The sequence below is a fragment of the Monopterus albus genome, unplaced genomic scaffold (genome assembly GCF_001952655.1).
Source record: "Monopterus albus unplaced genomic scaffold, M_albus_1.0 scaffold172.1, whole genome shotgun sequence".
Classification (NCBI taxonomy): domain Eukaryota; kingdom Metazoa; phylum Chordata; class Actinopteri; order Synbranchiformes; family Synbranchidae; genus Monopterus; species Monopterus albus.
Window position 1 is genome coordinate 2477088 of NW_018128052.1, and position 22425 is coordinate 2499512.

Sequence of the window (22425 nt, forward strand, 5' to 3'; positions counted from 1 at the left end):
ATCACATTATCTTTCCTGATTATATTTAATAAACACAATTTCCTTTCATATCCCTAGTGCTGCTAATATAACTTTAACTTAATTAAAATTAAATGTTAAGCAGATGTCCTTGTGATCAGTAGGATCAGTAGTAAATAAGTATTACTAGCATATTAATGTAACATGTTTGAATCAAAACAAAATTTGTTTTGGTTGGCCCTGAAGTTTTCTCAGTATAGCCTATGTAGACCAGTATTACAATCACTTAAAACCTTTAGTCACTTTAATTTTGTAAAGGATATACATATTAACTTGTTATTAAATTGATTGTTCTTATGCCGTCGATTATTAATGTTAATTACAACTGACCCAAGATACTGTCTATTTTTGTAGTGCTTTGGATTAACTAATGTTTTCATCCATCTAACGACGAGCCATGAGAATAACCCTATGATTGGCTGAGCGTGTCCCATGCGTGTTGTGGTAAACAAAATCCGATGTGCGTGTGCATGCGTAGAAGTGGTAATGGAGGATAAGTGGTCTACTCACAAGGGGCTTAGTTAGCTAGCGGTCTTCTTTTTCTTCTGTTCGCACCTACTGTTTGTATCGAATACGACGTATTTACATTGCCGGGTACAACTTCTGAAGCAACCGAGGAGAGGTGGTGAGTATTTGCATATCGAGTTATTTTACGGTCGTACCAGAATGTTAGCTTCTGAACTCACAATGCTAATCTGATGGCTAAACTAGCAGGAACTGTTCCACAGCTAATGTCGATATAACGGGTAGGTATAGTCTATTTCACGGGAAACACATCAATGACTTAGTGAATGATAGTTTAGCTGATCTTATTATATTTATAACTTAATCGATTGTTGAATGACACTTTCAAGAACAAGCCAGCTGTAATTGTACGACTTAATATTTCTTATAATAAAAACGGTAATGCTGTCTCTGTCCAAGCTTGTTCACAACACACGAATTAACTGGATAGGTTGTAACATAGCTATGGCGAATTGTGTAATACAGGTAATAGTCACATCCCATTATGGTGTTAATGTTAGCTACCGTAGCTATCTTGTAAATGTTATTTTTTCATTTAACGTAAGACATGATGTGAAAAGTAAATGTTCATTTTATTTTCAGTGAGTTACTAACTGTTATGCGTTAATTTCTATTGTCATGTAACGTTACTAGGACTAAATGGGACTCGAACACTAGTAGTGCTATGCTATTCATGCTAGGTGGCTAGCGTAGCTTAATGCTACGCTGTGTTCCATTGCACATCCGAATTCGTTCGTTCCGGTAGCTGCTTAGCACTTGAGCTAATGTTAACTGGCTGGGCTTCTACAGTCGGGCTGAATTAAAGAGACGCTTAGAGGCTTAACCAGTTAGGGGCGGTAACATCTTTTCTCATCACTAGCCAGGCTAGCTTGTTCTCTGCATAAACTGTACGGTTTCTGCCATAGTTAGGAAACATGCACAGACGCATATTCTACAACAGAATTATTCAAGTAGGCGCGTGCTACTGTAAGAACCAACGATATCAAGACTAAAAAAGGTAGAAGGAATCTGCTTTGCAGTGTTACGCCCACTTTAAGCTGTATTGAGTACTCGTCGTCACTCAGGTTACCAAGCAGTAGGTATAAGGAAATTTGAATACAGTTGCCAGCCACGTTATGAAATCCTGAAACAATGTGCTGAAATATAGAGGTATAACCTATTATGACTGCTTAGTACAAAACATTTTTAATACAGCATGTTGTGTTGGGCATAGGATTGCAGGCTCAAATTTAGGAGAGGTTCTTGGTTGTCAATTGTTGTTATTACAAAATGTAAAGTACAAAACATTTTTAATACAGCATGTTGTGTTGGGCATAGGATTGCAGGCTCAAATTTAGGAGAGGTTCTTGGTTGTCAATTGTTGTTGTTATTACAAAATGTAAAAAAAAAAAAGAAGACATAATAAAATAACAGTTGTCTTCCTTTACAATGTGCAGGAGCTACCACTGAGTATTGGGATGGCAGCAGACATGGTTTCCCTAAACCATGGTTCCAAGGGGATCCTGACATTTTACCCCACTGCTGATGAATTTAAGAACTTCAGCCGCTACATTGCATATATAGAGTCCCAGGGAGCACATAAAGCAGGCCTGGCTAAAGTAAGTAATACAGTGCATGTGTTTAAGTGGGGTCATTTTTATTAGTGGAAAAAGAATGGTGTGCATTTGTAAAATTAAAAATGAATAATTATCAGTCACAACATTATAAAAGCTATCAGAAGATTGTCTTGTATCTGATTTTAAAATTGTTTAGACAAATAAGGTATGGTCTTTTATCTGATTTTCTTTAAAATTGTTTAGACAAATAAGGTATTCTGTTCTTTTGAGTCCATCACTACCATCTTTGTTATAGTGCAACGTACAACCATTTACCAACTGTTTCTGTGACATATATCCATCCTAACGGGACTAGGAAGCTATCAAAAATGCATGGGTAAAGCATTTCAATGAGGAATCATAAATAAGGGAGAATCATTCACAGTGCAAGTTGGCACACATCAAATGCATAATAACAACGTGTTGTGGTTAACTGACAGGAAAAGCTTAAACTTGTTGGTAAACTGGGCTATAACCATGTCTTAGAAGAAAAACTAGCCTTTAAGACCTTTTTTTTTCCTCAACAGAAATACAAGTGTGCTGCCTGTCTCATTCCGACAGCCCGAAATTATATAGTGTCAATTTAAATGGGTCACGATTTAACTGTTGCATCATCTCCAGGTGTCTTTTATTCATTTTTAAATGCTCAAAAATATGTTCCTGTCACTCTTTTGCATTTAAATACTGATATTGTGTTCGAAATCATCAGTGAAGTTCATGCCAGTTGATTTTCTGACAGTCTAGGCTGTATATTAGAAAAGGAACAAATAGTCCTACTGAAAAGCCAACTAACGGTCGACAGAGAAAATAATTAGTTGGGTACAGCCCTAGCTGTAATCAGGTCTATAGACCAGCAGCCTCCAAACCTTTGCTTGAGACTAGGGTTGTCACATTTTCCAAAAATCATATTTGAACAAGGTTTGAACTGATACGCAATTCATTAAAATTAATTTGAATGTACCCCCCATCCCCCACAAAAAAGTATAGATTTTTTTTAATGAAAAAATATTAGTACCCCTTGCTGCTTTTGGCTGATTTATGCACTATGTCAGAAGAGCATAGCTAAGATATCATGATATGCTGCAGGGGTCGGACAGTCAGGTGAAGCTATAGAATCAACGTTTCTCCAAATGTCTGTGGTAGCCTTAACTTTTCGTGCCTCACTGTTTACCTTAACACCAGTCTGGTATCACTATTGTCTGATTTGCACAACTTTGCTTGCTATTGTCTTGCATTTTGTCCTTGCAAACATAGTTAGTATCTTATTTTTACTGAGAAGTCAATAGGACTAACTGATCAAGCTGACAGTGAATTTCTGAAAATAATGTCCTCTGCTGGACCACAAGGACCACAGCCTGTTGCACTTACTGACATAGCATACATTGTTAGATTTGAACAGGTCATTACAGTTCGAATGTTTTTTTTTACACCACATTCGAAAGAATATTCAAAATTCGAATGAGAAGTGACAGCACTACTGGTGACTAATCTTAATAAACAGTGATGAAAATGGTGGAAAAAATAACTCCTTGTCTACTTTTCTCCTTCAAGATTGTTCCACCAAAGGAATGGAAGCCTAGGGGTTCTTATGATGATATAGATGATTTGGTGATACCCGCACCCATTCAGCAGGTGGTGACTGGCCAGTCGGGCCTTTTTACACAGTACAACATTCAGAAGAAGGCCATGACTGTCAAAGAGTTCCGCAAGATTGCCAGCAGTGACAAGTGAGAAGAGAAATAATACATTTAAGCCTTTCATGTTTTTTATTTAGCTGTCAGAAAATCAGTTTCATCTACAATTGAATACCCTCAACTGTATTTTTAATCTTCCTATACTGAAAGTTCATTTATGCTGTTGGCACTCCATTAATTGTTAATGCCATTTATAGGTTCTGTAGTCCACATTATGATGACTTTGAGGAGCTGGAAAGGAAGTACTGGAAGAATGTAACATTTAATGCTCCAATATATGGGGCAGATGTCAATGGAACCCTGTATGACCCTGTGAGTTAACAGTCCTTAGATGTTGTTGCTGTTCATAACTGTTGATTGGTTTTCTGCTGGCCTGATACAGACAGGATACTGATTGCATTTGCTGAGCATGCTATTGCTCACCACCACTTAAATTCTCATTTGCTGAGCTTGTATTTTGCTGAACCCCCTGCAGGAAGTCAAAGAATGGAACATTTGCCACCTGGACACCATTTTGGATACTGTTGAACATGAAAGCGGCATCACTATTGAGGGTGTTAATACACCTTACTTGTATTTTGGTATGTGGAAGACCACCTTTGCATGGCATACTGAGGACATGGACCTCTACAGTATCAACTACTTGCACTTCGGAGAGCCCAAATCATGGTAAAGACACAAATTTTTATTTTCCTGTTCAGATGTAGAAATAAAACTTTCATTTGTTAAACATTCTAAAATCTTTTTTTTTTTAAAATAAATATAAAATTAAGTAAAGTCTTTTTCTATGTCTGCTTGAAATATGTGGTGTTACAGCAATACTACGTCTGCTATTAGATTAAGCTGTTAATTCAAAACCAGAAGTGGGTATCATTTACATAAGTAAGAGCCCTTCACACAGAAACAGAGTGTCGCTACAGCACTGATGCAGCATGGGGTCCTGTCCCAGAAACTAAATGAAAGTTATTTGAGCACATGGATAGATGCAAAATTCACAGTATCTTTTTACTGTTAATAAGATTCATTTGATTATCTGCAGGTATTGTGTTCCTCCAGAGCATGGGAAAAGATTGGAGCGCCTGGCTAAAGGTAGGAAACCAGTGGAATATTTTCAGTAGATGCATATATAGTATGAAGCTATGTTAACTATGTTGGGATCTGGGAACCTTGTAGTTCTCTATGTCAGTGCAACATCTTCCTGCTCTCTCCTTTTCAAGGATTCTTTCCTGGTAGTGCTCAAAACTGTGAGGCCTTTTTGAGGCACAAGATGACTCTTATCTCCCCCTCTATACTGAAGAAATATGGCATTCCGTTTGAAAAGGTATGAGTAGTAAGTTTGTTAATTTGTATTTGAAATGGGGGGTCTCATACTCACAACATTAAACAGCTCTTTAAAGTGCACTTAAAATCATTTTATTGCTTTTTTTTCTCAGATTACTCAGGAGGCTGGTGAGTTTATGATAACTTTCCCCTATGCTTATCATGCTGGTTTCAACCATGGCTTCAACTGTGCAGAATCCACCAACTTTGCCACAGAGAGATGGATTGAATATGGCAAACAGGCAGTTTTGGTGAGGACCGCCAAATGACGGCATTGAAAACCATACTTAACTGAATTTGAGTCATATTTTGTCTTGTCAGTGAAAGTATGCACATATATATATACATTCATATAATTAACTGTATGTTTGTAGATAGACATGCAATAATAGTGCCTGTAATATTCATCATTTGAGTCAGTCTTTTTGTGCCTTTATCACCTGTAGTGCTCATGCCGTAAAGACATGGTGAAGATTTCCATGGACGTATTTGTGAGGAAATTCCAGCCAGAACGGTATGAACAGTGGCTGGCAGGGCGAGATGTGGTACCTATTGACCATTCACGGCCCACCCCGGAGGCTAAGGAGTTCCTGGGGGAGTCTTTCAATGACATCAGCAGTAGTAGTAACTGTAGCTCTGTGGAGAGCTGTGGGGAGGACGGAGAGCGGAAGAGGTGGGTAATTTACAGCAGAAAAGAAAAGCCTACTATGTATGTGTTTCTGTGTTGTTGTTTTTTTGTTTGTGTGTTTGTTTGTTTAGTTTTTGTTCATGTTTATACAGTGAAGTGTAGTAAATGTTTGGAATAATTTGTTACTTGCATATTTTGCTCTTTCTGCTGGGAATACCTTTGGTTATGCCAGCCAAGGAAAGTCCATTGACATCATGTGACTGGAGGTCATCATTCCTGTGTCCTTTTGTTGTTGTCTTGTCTTGCATCAGTATAGCTGTATTATCTCAACCAACCAAGATTCCAACTGTGCTACAACAACAGATGGAATAAATACCAGATTTTATTAGTAGCCAATCAAAATTCCCATATTCTGTATGTGTACCATGTTGACAACATTTAACAGATGTCCTTTTTCACTGCCGTTCAGAGTGTTGCCATTCAAAATGAAATAGTTGTTAAATGGAAGTAAAATGAATTTATTAAAACCATGAGCTCAAGTTAAGAAACAGACAGATTTACATTTCTTATAAAAAGCTGCCCATAAGTTAGACAGATTGACATTTCTTATAAAAAGCTGCCCATAAGTACTATGACACATTAAACATACACTAAATGTATGTTGAAAAATGATAATATTTAGTATAAACCTTGTATTGGACTAAAAAGAATATTGATTCCATAGTACAGATTTTCATGTAAATGAAAAGGCGGTATTTTGTTTAAATTTAGCTGTAAATCCTGTTGGGAAATATTCTCCAGAATATGCATTTGCTAAAAGATAAGGCTGGTCATTTTCTGTATTAGCAGTATTTTCAACACTCCCCATTAGGGTTGCAACGGTATGAGATTTTCACTGTATGCTAACCGCCTTGGAAAATTTCACGGTTTCATGGTTTTTTATCGGCTACAACAACCCACAAAAGAATGAAAACAAACGAGGCCTTTTTTATTGCGAGTGACTGTGCCAGTTGATTGAGCTGGACTGCAGCGCTAGATTGACCCTAAAGAATAAACAATTATAAATATGACCAAAAAAGCACATAACTATAACATGTTGTATAACTAAAGCATTTTAGTTTGTATGGTAGCACCACCATTAAAAGTACTACTTTTACACCCTCAAAGAAAATCTCTGTTACAAGTAAAAGCCCTGCAATAAGCAAATGTGCACGTATGATGACATTCAATTGTTATCATACATGATAACATTATCATATCAATTTTCATACCATGGTACACCGTGAAAGTGGGATACCACTGCAGCTCGACTCCCCATACAGAGACTAAAACCAATAGTGAATTGCCTGCCTCTACTTACGGTTAATGTTTGCCAGATTCCAACCTGAATTAGCTTATTCGTCTGTGTCATAGACCTCTGCTGCTGTTCAAAAACATCAGTCAAAGCCACAGCAGCACTAGGCGACATGTTTCTTCATTACGAAACACACGGCCCGCATATTTGCGGTGCTTACTTTCACTTTTTTACTTTTCAAATTATGGTTTTGATTTGACCTAGATGAGTAAGGAATTAGTAAACAGGCCATCTCAGCATCTCAGACAGTTATGATTTCTTAATATTAATCATAAACATGCTTTTCTTGCCTTTTCTTATTTTCATGGTATGAACATCCCTGGTAATGTCAGTCTCTCTGAGCTTTGTTGGAGCAGACATTGGTACAGTCCAGTCTCACTTTGGTAAAATTCCAACAGGTGGCAGTCACAGCTTGCCAGGTAGACCCCAGTGACCATCTGACATGTTGTCGACAGTGTGTGTTGCATATAATAAATAAAGCATTGCTCAGCCCTTCACATCAGTGCCATCACCAGCTTAGCGGACAAGGTTGGGTTGTCCCTGATTCCAGCTGTGAGATGCAGGTGTTGCAGTTGGTTTACCACCTGCACTGTCAGCAGGCGCAGATGTTAAGCCAAATGTTGCAGTTATCATGCAGGTTTAGAAAGACATTGACCAAAAGCTTGACTTGAGGTTATATAATTAAGGAAGGGAATTTTAAAAAATCTTAATGTTTAAATGGCTGTTGGATGACTGACTCCATGCAGTGAATTAAATTAAGCAGTCAGCATCACAGTTGCTCAGTTTTTTTCTATATTGCATTATTTTAGTATTTTTATTTCGATTTTCAATCTCAGTTTCTGTGAGGTGTGCTAATAAGAACATGTTTAAATTTTATTTTGTTTCAGAGGTAATTGTAATATTTTTGTTTTAACAGTTATTTACAACAGATATCCATCTTACTGTTTCACTGTGTGATTATGTTGTCAAAGGACATAAACGACAAACCAGAAAAAAATAGAAGAATGTCAAACTAGATGTTTCTGATTTGTGTTTATGGTCATTTTCAATTACTAAAACATCCATTCATAATCTATACTGCTTATCCTGAAGAGGGCCACAGGGGGCTGGAGCCAGTCCCAGCTGACATTGGGCGAGAGGCAGGGTACATCCTGGCCAGGTCGCCAGTCTGTCACAAGGCTGACACATAGAGACAGACAGCCACACACACCCCCACTTACTAGTACAGGCAATTTAGAATCACTTAACGAAACGTGCGTTTTAAAAAGTAACCAGTGGCCTGTACAGTTCCCTAATATTTTAAAGCTAATGGTCATGTGATGTGTTTTCATCTGTTTCTAATCCACTGCTATGTCTTCATTTGATAACCCCTCAGCACTACACAGAGGATAGAGACCAAGAGACATAGGGTATGTCTGGAGGTGCCTGAGGAGGTGGTTCCAAAGGATGAAGACGAGGAACAGTATGGGAAGCGTCCCAGGCTAAGCCTCATTCCACCACGTATAATGTCACAAGATGGCAAGAGAAATAAAGGTATTACTCTTTTTATTACTCTTTTCCTGTAGAGCAGCTGAGCTTTTTATGGTCATTTTGTGATGAAAGAAGTGGAAGTCAGATGAGAGTGCAGTAAACCAAGGCCTCTGATTTAATTTACAGGCCCACCAAAATTGGTTGTCACACCAACCAAGCTCACTTTAATGGATCCATTTCACAGGGGGCTAACCCAAAGTAACAGCGACGGAGGCCGCCCCCCTCATTATACCAAGACTCGTGCACCTGCGATTTCTTCTCAGCACAGAAATAGTCATCTATCAGTTTCAGTGACACCTACATGGACAGAAGCTATAGCTCAGCCTGCCCGCAAAATGGGAGTAGCTAGCCTGCTGTTTCACAGGACACTCAGTCCAAAAGACACTCTTCAAGTGCACAGCTACACTCTGGTAAAGCAGCAGCAGCCTCACACACAGCTTCAGGTGCACAGCTATGCCAGAGAGCATCAACCCCGTCACCTCCAGCACAAAACCTGTGCACTCTCACAAACACGGGTTCAGTCTTCATCTCAGGCACCAAGTTGTGATGGAACAGAGCCACAGCAAGAATCTAAAATCATTCTTACTGAAGTAGCATTGACTGAATTGCAAGCAAAGAGTCCTGTGGAGCAGGACCCAGAAGAGGACAAACCCAAACTGTCAGCACCTGTTGTGGCTCAGGCTGAAGTGGAGACACCTGAAGTTGAGCCCATCAACAAGTCTGCTTCCTGCCAGACTCAACAACAACTTGAAGAATTGAGCGAAACAGCAGTGGAAGATCCCAAGAACAACAAGCGAAAGGTCTGTTATTTTTCTTTTAGGCACATCACAGATGCTACAGATAAAGATATTACAGTCATTTGAAATGTTTGTGATTTTTGGCTTTCTGTGGCACTCTGTGCAGTGACACATGAATATTTTAGCACAGATTATGTTGTATGGTGCATCCACTGTCATGCCCGTTGAGCTGAAACAGCTTTTAGCCTTCTATTACTATTGTGCACATGGAAACTAAAAAAAAAACAAAAAAACAAAAAAAACCAGCAGCATGGTGGCTCTGTACTGGCACATTTTCCTTGCATGATGTTAGTGTACTAATTTCTTAGAGCATAGCATCATTTATTCCTACTAACAGAACGGTTTTTGATGATCGCTCTGCTGGCAGAATACACTTTATCAGGCAGGCATTATTCTAAAATCTGCGATTCATGCTGTTCGAATTACAGAGTAACCAGTGCCCCTTTGGGGACAGTGGCATTATCATCCTGAAAGACACCGTTCCTGTCAAGAAATCAGGTCATGATGAGATGGTGATCGCTCAAAATCAGCATGTAAGTAGTAATTAGCCATAACCAAATTCTCAAAAAGCTTCTTTTACGTTGTCAATTCAAGGTGGGGTTATTGCCCCGGTTTTCCACCACAGTGTTCTGTATAAAAGCTCCCAAACCAGCATGAGTGGTCAATGTTGACCCTTCTTTATTCCACCATGAGAAGTACAGTTCAACTCGAGTCCATTTTTAACACCAATAAAGCAGAATCTCTGTCTAAAAGAGGCAAAGGCATGATTGGCCCTGTTTTTTCCCCTTCAAATATATGCATACCAGTACAGAGCTCCCAGTATGCCTTATAGTAGGGAGACATCATGGCAACTGATGTTACTACATTCATTGTTACAGATACAGTGTCATTTCTGTTTTGAAATGTTGTCTTGCTGTGCACTTGTTGCTCCAGCAGGTGTTAGATGAGCAGTCATACTGCAAGTCAGTGGTGAAGAAGCAACAGCAGCAGGCACAGCTCCGCAAGCTGCCTCGCCACCACCCAATAATCAGAGAGGTGCACAGTGACGACGGTACGCTGTTGTTTCGTCTGTATAGTGCAGGAGTATGTTGTGTGCCATATACTGAGCACTCTACTTACAGCAATAAGTTTCGGTCCTATTTTCAATGTTTTCATTGTTTCTACAAAATTTTGTTTTAATCAATTATGTTAGATCTCTTCATCCAATTCCAAATCCACTTAACGAATGTTCCTAAAACCTGATTCTTAAACCACCATCTGCCTCTTTTATTCACACTACCCCTCTGTCCTGCCATTTTATGTATAGAAGTGTATGTAGAAGTGGAGGTCGAGCAAGAGGAGAAAGAGGAGTGGGCAAAGCCTCTAACCCAGCTGTGGCAGTGTCGTCCTTATAACCTTCAGGCAGAGATGGAGTACAATAAGAGCATGGGCAAACAAGCCCCTTACTGCTCCATCTGCCTGCTCTTCCACACTTACCATCAGGTGAGAACTAAAAGCATTTTCTCTTTTAATAAGGTTAGTTGTGTTTTGTTACTATGCTTTTACATCAGCTTTTAGTGGACAGTCGCAGTTAATACCTCACAAGGTGCATTTATTTGGCATTTACAGAAATAAACCTTTGATTTACACAAAAATAAGGGCATTTCAGACAAAATGGCACGATGGACTGTAGTTCAATGGGTTGTAATTATTCATAATCAGTGACAGCTAGAACAACTAAGTCTTTTTTGGGGGCGGCTGTGGCTCAGGAGGTAGAGCGGGTCATTTCCTAACCGGAGGATTAGCGGTTCGATTCCCGGCTTGTCCAGTCAACATGTCGAGGTGTCCTTGAGCAAGACACTGAACCCCCAGTTGCTCCCGGTGATGTCACCGGTGTGTGAGTGCGAATGGGTGAATGGCCGAATAATGTGAAAGCGCTTTGAGTGTGCTGTAAAAGCATAGAAAGGCGCTATACAAGTATAAGACCATTTAGCGTTTTTTTTGCACAGTTCATTATTTTTGACTTTATCAAATTTATGTATGTATTAAGACTTTATTTAAATTCTTTCATGGAATGCTGTAATTATAAATCTGTTGCAGGGAGACCAAAAGCTTCATTTTTAGTTTTTTAAATATATTTACCAAGTTAGCAATTTCCTAAAGAATTGCTTGGCAGTATAGTTACTAGTTTTTGAATTATGTTGACACAGTTGTAAATTAGGCACTTAAGAGATATAAAAAGTTATTTAAAAATGCATTTATAAACAAAACATAAGCCTCTGGATTGTTATTTTTCTCTTTTCAAGTCTGAGTCCAGTACTGAGAGATCCAGTGTGACGTTGATGAACCGTTCAGGAGGCCGCCAGTGGTCCAAACCACTCATCCCAGAAATGTGTTTTAACACCCAAACTAGTAAGACGGCCGATAGTGGGGAGGGCCAGCTATCTAACCCTCATGTAGCAGAAGATGGAACCAGCCGGCTGGTCAGCTGTGCTCAGTGCTGTGTCCGTGTACATACCAGTAAGATCCTTTTCATGTGCTAAATTGATATCCAGTAAAGTATGCACAGGCTTGTTAAATAGATCTTTAATACGTGCTTCAGGTTCTTTGTTATTCTTCAGAAAACCACCACTCAACAGTTACTCTTAAAATGACTATTACACACAGTTGTCTTTAAAAGAGCCAGCAATAAAAGCCACAGAGGGGGGTGAATACAGAGTCACACCTGTTGCACACTATTATTCAGCCAGTAGTGCTGTGAGCTCTTTCACAGCCTTTCTGATATTGTTTTGCTAAATGAATCCCTTTAAGCTAAGTGACGGCTGAGCTTCACGAGCAATATTTTCTTATTTTACATAATTGTCTTTTCCAAAAGAATTTACTTTGATGTAGCCTGGCCTGATTGTTTTATGGTCTGATGAGTTCTGTTCAAGTCCTCTTAAATATAAAATTGTTTACCATAAGAACACAAACACCCACAAAAGCTATGCAGGTGTTGGGGAAACAATTATCCTCACTCTTCATCTAAATTCCTCTTTTATTTTGTGTGGGCATGACTCAGTGTTGCTTACCTATGATCAAAGTATTCAGAAATAAGTTAATATTGACATAAAATAACAGCAAGTAGAAGAATTAAACCACAGGCTGCAGGTGGTTCCCCCCCTAAATTATTTTAATGTGCCAAATGGTACTGATAACCAAGCTGTGACATGAAGCTCATTCTATATGAATGCATGACATCTTCTTTTTCATTCCTGATCAGGCTGCTATGGTGTGAGTGGGGAGGAAGCAGAGCTGGATGACTGGCTGTGCGCCCGCTGTGAGGCCGGTGCCATCACCGAGGTTAGTTAATTGGGCTGGGTCATTTATAACAGATAGTGACTATCTGGAGACAAATAATTTAGATGAGTCATCATATTGATAACAGACAGACCCTTAGATGAGGCCTTACATGTGGGTGCTTTGCTTTTCTGATTGAACATAATTAATGAAAGCTATTGCAAGAACAGCCTAGAATGAAAACCACATGCTGACCCATGGAGCAATAATTTAGGCTGCAATGTCAAAGAAACCATTGACTTCACAGCCCATTTCCTCAAATAACAGACCAGTGCCAATGGCTGCAGGTCCTTGTGACCACTTTGTAATAACACAAGACAAGCTAATGACCCTACTTAGGGAAGTTTAATTTATTAAATTCAAGTCGGTTGGAGCTCCTGCAGCTAAAACCATGGTGGCACTTGTGAGTTCCATGATTGCTTGTTAGTTTCACTGTTCCCTTTTCAGTTAAAAAAAAAAAAAGTATTTTTATGTGGATGCTATTATGAAGCTGATCCCATCTGTTAAAGTCAGTCCTCATTTTACCTTAAAGCACTGTACCTTAATGTACCACACCAGCAACACAAAACTACATTGTACAGAGCGGATAATTAAACAGAGTTGACATCCACAGCAGGCCTGTTTTTGTCACACTTAAATAAACTTAGCTGTCTGTGGTGCCACTTCCTTTGTTCTGAGATGGTGAGTGTGTACTCTTCCATTGTATGTTATTATTTAGGAAATGTATTTTTCCAACTTTGTTTATAAAAATAGTCATTACATTTCCTTTGCTTTTAGCATTTCTCTCTGCTCAGAACAATAGATGAAACGCCTGTGACCACCAGTGGGCAATGTGTTACTGTATTGTTCTTTGACACCTCATAAGCCTCTGATTTCACATTGTTTTCAGTTTTAGAATCTGTAAGATGAAAAATGATGGAAGCCTGTTATAAATTTTTGTCACTCAGTTTATAATTACCACAGATTTTCTCTAAGAGGCTCTAACTATGTCTCATGTTATAAACATGAAAAGTAGAGCTGGGGTGCACTAACATTTTATCGAATCTGAATCCAATTCCAAATCCACTTAACGAATCAGAATCCTTTAGAATATGTTCAGGTTCTTATCTGATTAATAATAATACATTTATTTATGGAGCGCTTTTCAAAGTACTCAGACACGTATGAAGTTTGTTACTATAAAAAGAAAGCAAAATAGCAAAACAACTTTATTTTGTGCAACAAACTGTACAGTATTTATGAAGCTCGCTTTTTCTAACCACAGCCTGATACTAACTACAGCATGAGCCTTCAAACCTAAACCATAGATGTTCTGCTGAGCTGAAGTGTTGGAGTTGACTGATAGTTTGCTGAACAACTTAACTTTACCTAAAAGTGGGCTGGTTGTTGCACTGCTACAGATCTGACAGATCACACTACACCAGCGGTAGACTGAGTGAGTGAGGCTGAGTACTCGGCCCTGTCATGTTATGAAATACAACGCAAGTTTTTACTTTAACATGAAAGACCCTAGATGACTAAACAAACAAATGTGTTGTTCCACCTTTTTATGCCACTTTTTACAATTATTTCTTTGACCTCAAGTGGTTAAGTTGGTCTGCCATGTTTACAACAATGTTTTTCTCCATCCCTAACGACAAGGAACTCTCTCTCTTGAGTTCTGAATTAATCAGCGTGAGAAGCTTTTAAGAAAGTGCAGTGAGGTATTTCAGACTGTTCTTATACTAGTTGTGCACTGGGTCACAAAAGCAAAAGAGCTTTTATCTGCCTGATATCTATCCATGTTAACATCAGTTTAACCTGTAAATATTATATAACAGAACATAGATCCACATATGCAGATTTAGATGTGACAAGATAAAGATGTCTGCTGTCAGAGCTAGTGTCTTCACAGCTAACAGACTTTGTTGTGTTTCTTGCATTAGGACTGCTGCCTTTGTTCCCTAAGAGGTGGAGCTCTTCAGAGAGCCAACAATGACAAGTAAGTTGTCGCATGTCAACAGTGCTGCCACCACGGAGCAGGAAAATGTTACTTGGCTGTGTGAAAGTTTTAGTTGCACCCACTAGTGTAGCATGAGGTCACCACTGAACATGGACTAGAAGACTAAGTTCAGAAGTCTTAGGCAGTGCCACATTTACTTAAATGATCCTTTGCCTTTAATTTAATGTCACCATGGTCACAGTCATAAGCTGGTGGAACTATTCAACAAGGATTTATGATGTTTCCAAAACAGCCTAAGTGGAGTGAGCTGGTACACAGCAGATTGCTGCCCATGGTCACTGTTCTCTCTCCTTTGACTCCATTAAGTCTGTCTGTATGTTCAGTCTGTTCCTGCTGTAATTAATCTGGTGGCCCGGGTCCCTCAAGCTAAATGCACTTTGCAGCTGCAGCATACACACACAGCAGTAGATGTGTGTGCTGTTGTCAGCCTGTGGTTAGATTTTATCTCTAACTGTAGGCACAGTAGCTGAATGACAGTATGTCAGTATAGACAGAAGCAGCATTTTTCCATCTGTCAGCGTTCTGAAACAGTTAAATGACAGTGGGGTGTCTGCTTATTGTTGAGAGTAATGCACTCAATGAGACTTTTCAGTACCTTGATCTAATCTATGAATAGGTTAATATAGGCTGCATTGTGGTTAAGCGTGTTCGGGTATTTACCTTTTTTATGAAATATATTTGAGGTTTACTGTAGTTGTTTTGCTGTGGTAAAAATGAGCTTATTAAGGCTTTGGTGAGTGTAGAATAAATTTCCCATTACAGTTTTAGTGAGAGAGGACTTATGAGACTTATAGATTGTCAGGTACAAAGTGAAATGTAATGGAAAAAGTAAAAAAAAAAATAAAGCCAACACATAGTGCTAAATGACCAGAGAGTGGTGACTCAAGCTCCACTTACTGGGTTTTCCCAGGATTTCATTCACACCTCAGACTTTTTGAGTTGGCACAGAGATGGATGTAACAAACTGCTGAAGAAGACACACTCTGAGGTTATAATTTTGTTTGTTTAAATAACATGTTTGTTCAGTGGGGACATTTTTGCCATATGTATTCATTCTTTAACTGAATACAGTCTTGATTTAAGGGGATCTTTGTGTTTGGTAAACCCTGATTAGTTACCTCTGCTAAGAGGTTGTATTATTGCTGCTGTTTATTGGTTGGTTTGGCTTGTTCAGAGCATAACTCAAAAAAACTATAAAGGGATTTGGATCAAATATTTTGGAGAGGTCCGGTATGGCCCCGACTTTGTTGGTGATCTGGATCATCAGTCTGATCCACAAATCCTTTTTAATGGCTTTTGTTTTAATGGAAACTGGTCTGTCCTGATTTATTTTTAAATAATATCTGTTTTTTTTTACCTCTAAGTATGTATTTGCCAATGTGTTATTGTCCCAACCCTAATGAATTCATCAGTAGTCATGAGGACCACATTAAATGGGACTACACATAATGTTTAGCTTTGTGCAATATGTGTGACCACATTCCTGAATGTGTGTTCTGGCATTTCAGCCCTGGATATTGAACTGTTTGTCCTGACTTCATGTTTGCCTTTTGCACAGGTGGGTTCATGTGCTGTGTGCCATCACGGTGCTGGAAGCTCGCTTTGTCAACATCACTGAGCGGAGCCCCATTGACCTCTCCACCATCCCGCTGCCACGTTTCAGACTGGTGAGACTCACTGCAGTTACAGCTGTGCAGTGTATGTTTGATGGTGCTGCAGTGATTTTAGGCAACCTGTTGTGTCATCTCAGGCATTACAGTGATTCCTTTTTGATTTGGTGTCCTAAAAGTAAAGGGTAGTTGTCTCTTTGCTATGTTTCTCTTTTTCAAAGCTTTCTTTGATAGAAATATTCACTGACTGTTGGTAGAAGCAACATTTCTGTAGTGTGGCTGCAGGCAGTCTTTTTAAATTGTGGTTGGTTTGTATATCCACTGCGAAGTAGTTTTTATAGTTGAGAGTTGTGGTAAATAGAGGTGGCTCTCTGTTAGCATGCACCTTTCACCACAGTAAAAATGGTGTGGCACCTGTTGGCTCTCCTTAGTTTCTCTTCTCATTCTGGCTTCTGAATAAAAGATGCAATTTTAACTGCATAACAGGTGTGACTATCTGACAGAACAGAAAACTGTGATGTCACCTAACCAAAGTTTTTACTTGACAATACTGTTACAGGTTGGCAGTACCGGCTAAACTGCTGTTGTATATGAGTCATGTAAAAGCAGCTATCAGGACTCTGATTACAGTGGTTCACCTTATCTCGATTGTTAAATTCTAAATAAGTACTTACAATATATCAGACTATTAAATTATCGAAAGGAGGTTGTGTAATTTCTCTACAGCATGTGGGTCTGCATGCCTTTTATTTCCTTTGATAACTCCCCACTTGGCTTGTTTCCTTTTGTCTCCTTTCCATTACTTTAACCTACTATTCATCACTTTTTCTCTTGACCTTTATTCTCCCTCCATGTTTGTGTCTTTATCACTCTGGTAGAAATGTGCGTTGTGCAGGAAACGGATGACAAGGGAAGTCAAAGGCTGCTGTGTCCAGTGCTCCCACGGCCGCTGCTCCACAGCATTTCATCCCACCTGCGCTCAGGCAGCTGGTGTCCTCATGCACCCCGATGACTGGCCGTTCATAGTCTTCATCACCTGTCACAGACACAAGACGCCTGTCATACCCGAGGTAACGCAACTTAAAACACACAGTCTTCTGAAGCTGTGAGAGAAAGGGTTAACTAGAACAGTCCATGTGAGAATAAAAAGCCAGTCATGGGATCCATCCTCACTTGTTAATCTGTGCCTGAGCTCACTTCTTAGCTTGGATTAAGTTGTTTAGCTGAAACTTTACTGACTCACTTTTCCCCCAGCTCTTTCTTGGTTTTGAAAACGGACCTGTTTTCCAGGAGGAAACAGCCTAAATTTTCAGGTCTTCTCTTAAGAGCGCTTTATCTGCCAAGAAAACTTGAGCACCTCTTTTTTTGGTCACCTCCCATAATATTTTATTTTGCAAGTGGGGGTGACATTGAGGATATTGCTGAAGGCAGAAATAAACTTAAGGTTTGTCCTTGTTCTAAGGAAAACTTGCTACCATGGGCTCGGAGATTGGTTATTTCTACCACAAGGAGGTAGCATAACCAGCAGGCCCAGACAAGCTCAGCTAGAACCCGGCTTCCTGGTTGTGTAAGAGATGTTTTGGTGACAAAGAGCAGACGCAGACAGATAAGAAGCTGCACCATAAACACTAGAACCATGTTTTCGATCTCTTATCTCAGTCACTGGTCTGTTCAAGTGCAGATGAAAGGCTTCTCGACCCTACATATTGAGAACTGGTTTAGAACCGACATCCCTAGGAACTCTGTCCTAACAGTGCATCCAAATTATTTTTCACATTTGCACGCCTTAATTTTCAGTTGCACATTTTTGCTCAAATGTGCACTGTAAAGCCGCATTTATAAGGTTATAATACACTAGAACAATGGTCATTTTACATCTTTTTTTGTTCACTAGCAGTTAAAAAATGTTTACTGTCATAATTGAACCACAGCTGTTATGTCCTGTGCTTTTATTTGTTATTGTGCCATTCACAGTGTGACTAGTTGGTATAAACTGCAGTCACATCTTGAGATCTCTTTGTATTATTGACAGAAGGATCTCTGCGAAGAGGTACATAACAACTGACCAAGTATTGTTTTAGCCACAACAGTAGACTAATCCTCACGGACTTGTCTTTAGAGACAGTTTATTACACTGTCTTCCTACTGTGTTTATCTTCCTAGTGGCAGTTTGTGATGTGTAGTCATAAGATAATTCTCAGTTTCTGTCCCTCAGCGTAACAAGGCTTCCATGCGAGAGTTGGCAGTGGACCAGAGGGTCATCTGTAAACACAAAAATGGCCGTTACTACCACAGCGAGGTGTTGGAACTAACTACAGCCACCTTCTATGAAGTGGTGTTCGACGACGGCTCATACAGCGACAACCTCTTCCCTGAGGACATTGAGGTTAATAAAATTGCTTCCAAAGAATGCAAATTTCATTTGTCTTATGTTGCATAGTGTAATTCCTCACATATAAACTTGGAAAGACTTGAGCCAAGATAGATGTAGTTTCCTGATCATGCAATCTTTTTAGATATTATTCCTTATCTAATACGTAGCCTGAGTTTACCACTGGCTTTGGTGTGTTTGCAGAACCGTGACTGTGTCCGGCTAGGTCCACCTGCCAAAGGCGATGCTGTTCAAGTGCGGTGGACAGACGGGCTGATATATGGAGCCAAGTTTGTAGCATCACACTCCATCCCCATGTATCTGGTAAACCTCCCTTTATCAATCTCTCTAGTTCTGTCTCAGCAGGCCCGGCTCTGCACAAACAGTACCCTAAGAGAGGCTTACTTAGTTTGTTCAAACCACATCAGAACATGTTGGGTTGTGTTCCTCATCCTCATGATATGGGTGGTCTGTCTGGGTAAAAGTAAAGTTTATAGCAGTATGTGAATAAAGTGCTTAAATGGATATGTAATGTCAACACTATTTAAAGCAGTGTTCATTCAAATACCTGGTGGTTAAGATAATTTTAATTCACATTATTTCTGTATTAATGGTTTACTTTGAATGTGTGTATTTGTACATTCAGCTGGAGTTTGAGGATGGATCACAAATAACTGCAAAGCGAGAAGATATCTACTCTCTAGATGAGGATCTTCCCAAACGAGTGAAGTCACGAATGGTAACCTAAGATGTTATGAAGTGTACAGAGTGTGACTGTTAAGAGCTTATTTGAGATGTTTATGTTTGAGAACTGTAGCTCCAGCAGGCACTGATTTTGTTTTTTGTTTTGTTTTGTTTTTTGTTGGGTCCTCAGTCAGTGGCGTCAGACATGCGTTTCGAGCTCTTCACACAGAGCGAGGTCAAGCAGAACTCCAAAAGGCAACGGGTCATAAACTCTCGATACAGAGAAGACTACATCGAGCCCGTCATTTATCGAGCCATCATGGAGTGATGTGTGATTCTTTCTCCTCCTGTTTTCCACCTCATCAAATCACCGCCGAGCACTCCAGGTGTCCTGGTCCAGATTCCGTTTTCTGCCTACTGCTCCTCTTATTCTTCCACAGCCTGATGGGCTACATATAAACTATGGCTGGGACTTAAGATGTCATTTGTGTAAAAGTCATTGAATAATAATCCGTCATTTGTCATCACACTCTATAGTTTGTGTTCTTCCTCCACTATTAGTTTTTCTTTTCCTCAGGAAGAAGCCATCAATAATTATCAGTTAGGGAAAAGTTGGGGCGATGCTTTCTTTTGCTTTATCACCACATTTAGCAGCTGTCAAGTAAATACAGCTTTGTATCATATACAGTGTACTCAACTTACAGACTCTTTATTTTTGTCATTTATCATAATGGTAATTTGCAGTGAAGAAAACTGCTTTGAAGTCAGGTTTTAAAGGAAGTGTTTTGAATATTTTTTCACTGAAGTTACACAACGGTAGGACTGTACACTTTGAGCTACAGTAACAGTTTGACTAATCGATTTAGTTAAACAGGAACTGTTCATTTTTAACCCCAAAGAAATTCAATAATGTCTCCAGGTAACTTTTGACACATCTGAGGCTGTACTTGTCACTTCATGTGTTGTCTTACATAATCAACATGCATCTACTGTGAAGATAGAGGATAAACCAGACATGTAGAGGCTCAAGCCTTATATCTCAAAGGGCCAAGCATACTTAGGTTTTTCTGAAGTGTAAGGTATATTATAACTATTGTAATTAATGTTATTATACTTTATTTATGCTAGTGAATTAAGTTTGAAAACAAAGCTATTTTTGTCCTTTTCACAATCTGTAGAAAAACCCAGATGTATTTATATTTATTGAAATAATAGATTTTAAGACATCCTGTTTAAATTTTGAGGCTTTCTTTCCCTTTGCTGGAATTTCTAGTGTGAAGGATCTGGCTCAAGTCCCTTTTTTTTAAACGAAAAGCACTTAATGTAACCCTCCTGACACAGGACGACATATTTTATAGACTCATGGTCGCCTCTAGGTTTAGAATTTTTTTGGTTTTGATAAAATCTAGCTAGAGATAAACTTTGTAATCAGTCTGCGCTCAGATAAAACACGTGACCAAGTTTTCTTTCACACCAACACCCTTGTAAATGAAATGGTTTTTTGTGTAGAGAAGTATGAGAAGATGCAGACTCCTCTGGAGGATGTGGTGTGATGACACTTTGAGCTTTGCCCACTTCATGACTACTGATGTCTGTTTGGTTTTATTTAGGCCTGTGTCCAAGGCAGCATTAAATCTGTATACTCTTTGTAACCATCCACTGTTTGAGTAAAGTTTGAAGTAAGAAAAAAAAAAAAACCTTGTACAACTCACTTTCTCTACAACTACCCTTAACGATGAGCAGACTAAAGCCCTGAGACAGTATAGCTATTAGAATCATCAAAATGTTTCCGTTTTCACAGTGCCCTTTACCTGTGTGACCTTTGACCACCAAAATCTAAACCGTTCATCCTTGAGTTCAAGTGGACATTTGTGACAAATTTGGAGAAATTCTGTCAAGGCGTTCCTGAGAACATGTATTGTGTTCATAACAATGGGCTGGATGTAAGGACAACCAAAAAACATAAAGCCTGCCGCTGAGGGGCGTAGAAACAGGTCAGTAGATTTCAAGTTCAGTGTGTTGGATGTCGTCCCTCCAATCAAGTTCCTGTCATTTATGATGATTATCTATTCTTTTACATTAGAAACAGTAGGGTTTTTTTTCTTTTTAAGTTGCTTAGTTGCCAGGTAAATGATTTATGTATTGATAGACATAAATGTAATTATTTGAATTACAATGTAACACTTGTCTAAAATATGAAAACAATACAGTATATTAAAAATGTGCTGTATTTTGAACCAGTTTACAAATGCTTCACAGGATGAGTTAGTTTTTGTATTTGCTTACTGCATTATAGTGTTTTAAACAATTCATTTTTATAGTGTTTATAAATGCTAATGAATGGGGGTTAAATTAAAATGTTACTATTTTCTATGGAGAGTGGTTTTCTACATCTAGATTTAGATTTTTTAATTATAAGGGTGAAAATTTAACATCTGGGGTAGAGCCTGGCACTGCCAGTACTTATGGTACTGAAGATTTCTCTCTCTCAACGATTCCTGTGCCCGGAGGAAGTAAGCATTTCTCAGAAAATTTATTAAGAGGAATTGAGCCACCATCCTGAATTTTCTGATCTTTCTGCAAAATGCCACTGGGACACTTTTAGACTATTTCAGATTCACTGTAAGAAAAGCCCCAGAAGTACAATTTCAGTTCCCGTCATAGCCACTGTTGTTGTGCCCTTAAAATTCAGCTTAAAGCGGAATGATGTGTGTGGACAAGCTGAATGTGGTCCTTTACTTGTGGGCTGGTTATAAAAGACATGGTTACCAACATCCTCCTAGCTTCACTTTCTATTTGCCCTCACTTCCTCCCAATTGGTTATGACCAAAAAAACCCCCCGATGATACCCACAGAGCAGCTTTCCCCCTGCTTTAGTTTCAAGCCTTTGTTAGTTGGTGCCTTCTGGTTTTGTTATGCCATTGTTGTATGTTGTGTTCATGGCATCAGCAGTTGTGATAAGATGCTTTTTAGTCAAAA

At 39.1% G+C, this 22425-nt stretch overlaps 1 protein-coding gene across 6 annotated transcripts; it reads left to right on the forward strand.

Moving 5' to 3' along the window:
- Positions 1–379: 379 nt before the first annotated feature.
- kdm4ab (lysine (K)-specific demethylase 4A, genome duplicate b) lies at positions 380–19975 on the forward strand. Of its 6 annotated transcripts, XM_020616135.1 has the most exons (24): positions 381–643; positions 1980–2141; positions 3690–3865; positions 4030–4144; positions 4308–4501; positions 4872–4921; positions 5050–5153; positions 5266–5281; positions 5348–5403; positions 5599–5825; positions 8510–8667; positions 8791–9464; positions 9890–9994; positions 10395–10512; positions 10768–10943; positions 11747–11960; positions 12703–12782; positions 14705–14760; positions 16340–16448; positions 17270–17461; positions 18607–18777; positions 18967–19086; positions 19409–19501; positions 19637–19975. In XM_020616135.1, the coding sequence occupies exons 2-24, from the start codon at positions 2001–2003 to the stop codon at positions 19772–19774; spliced, it is 3483 nt and encodes a 1160-aa protein (XP_020471791.1). In that variant the 5' UTR covers positions 381–643; positions 1980–2000; the 3' UTR covers positions 19775–19975. The 6 variants fall into 6 exon arrangements, with proteins under 6 accessions (XP_020471790.1, XP_020471791.1, XP_020471788.1 ...); XM_020616134.1 differs by having other exon boundaries at positions 380–643; positions 5266–5403; positions 10398–10512; XM_020616132.1 differs by having other exon boundaries at positions 5266–5403.
- The last annotated feature ends 2450 nt before the right edge of the window (positions 19976–22425 follow it).

Excerpts from the sequence above, each read along its gene's own strand:
- kdm4ab (XM_020616132.1), top strand. The coding sequence starts at position 2,001 with ATGGCAGCAGACATGGTTTCCCTAAACCATGGTTCCAAGGGGATCCTG. Across the intron at positions 4,502-4,871 it reads TTCGGAGAGCCCAAATCATG|GTATTGTGTTCCTCCAGAGC; the intron begins GTAAAGACACAA and ends GATTATCTGCAG. Across the intron at positions 14,761-16,339 it reads CAGAGAGCCAACAATGACAA|GTGGGTTCATGTGCTGTGTG; the intron begins GTAAGTTGTCGC and ends CCTTTTGCACAG.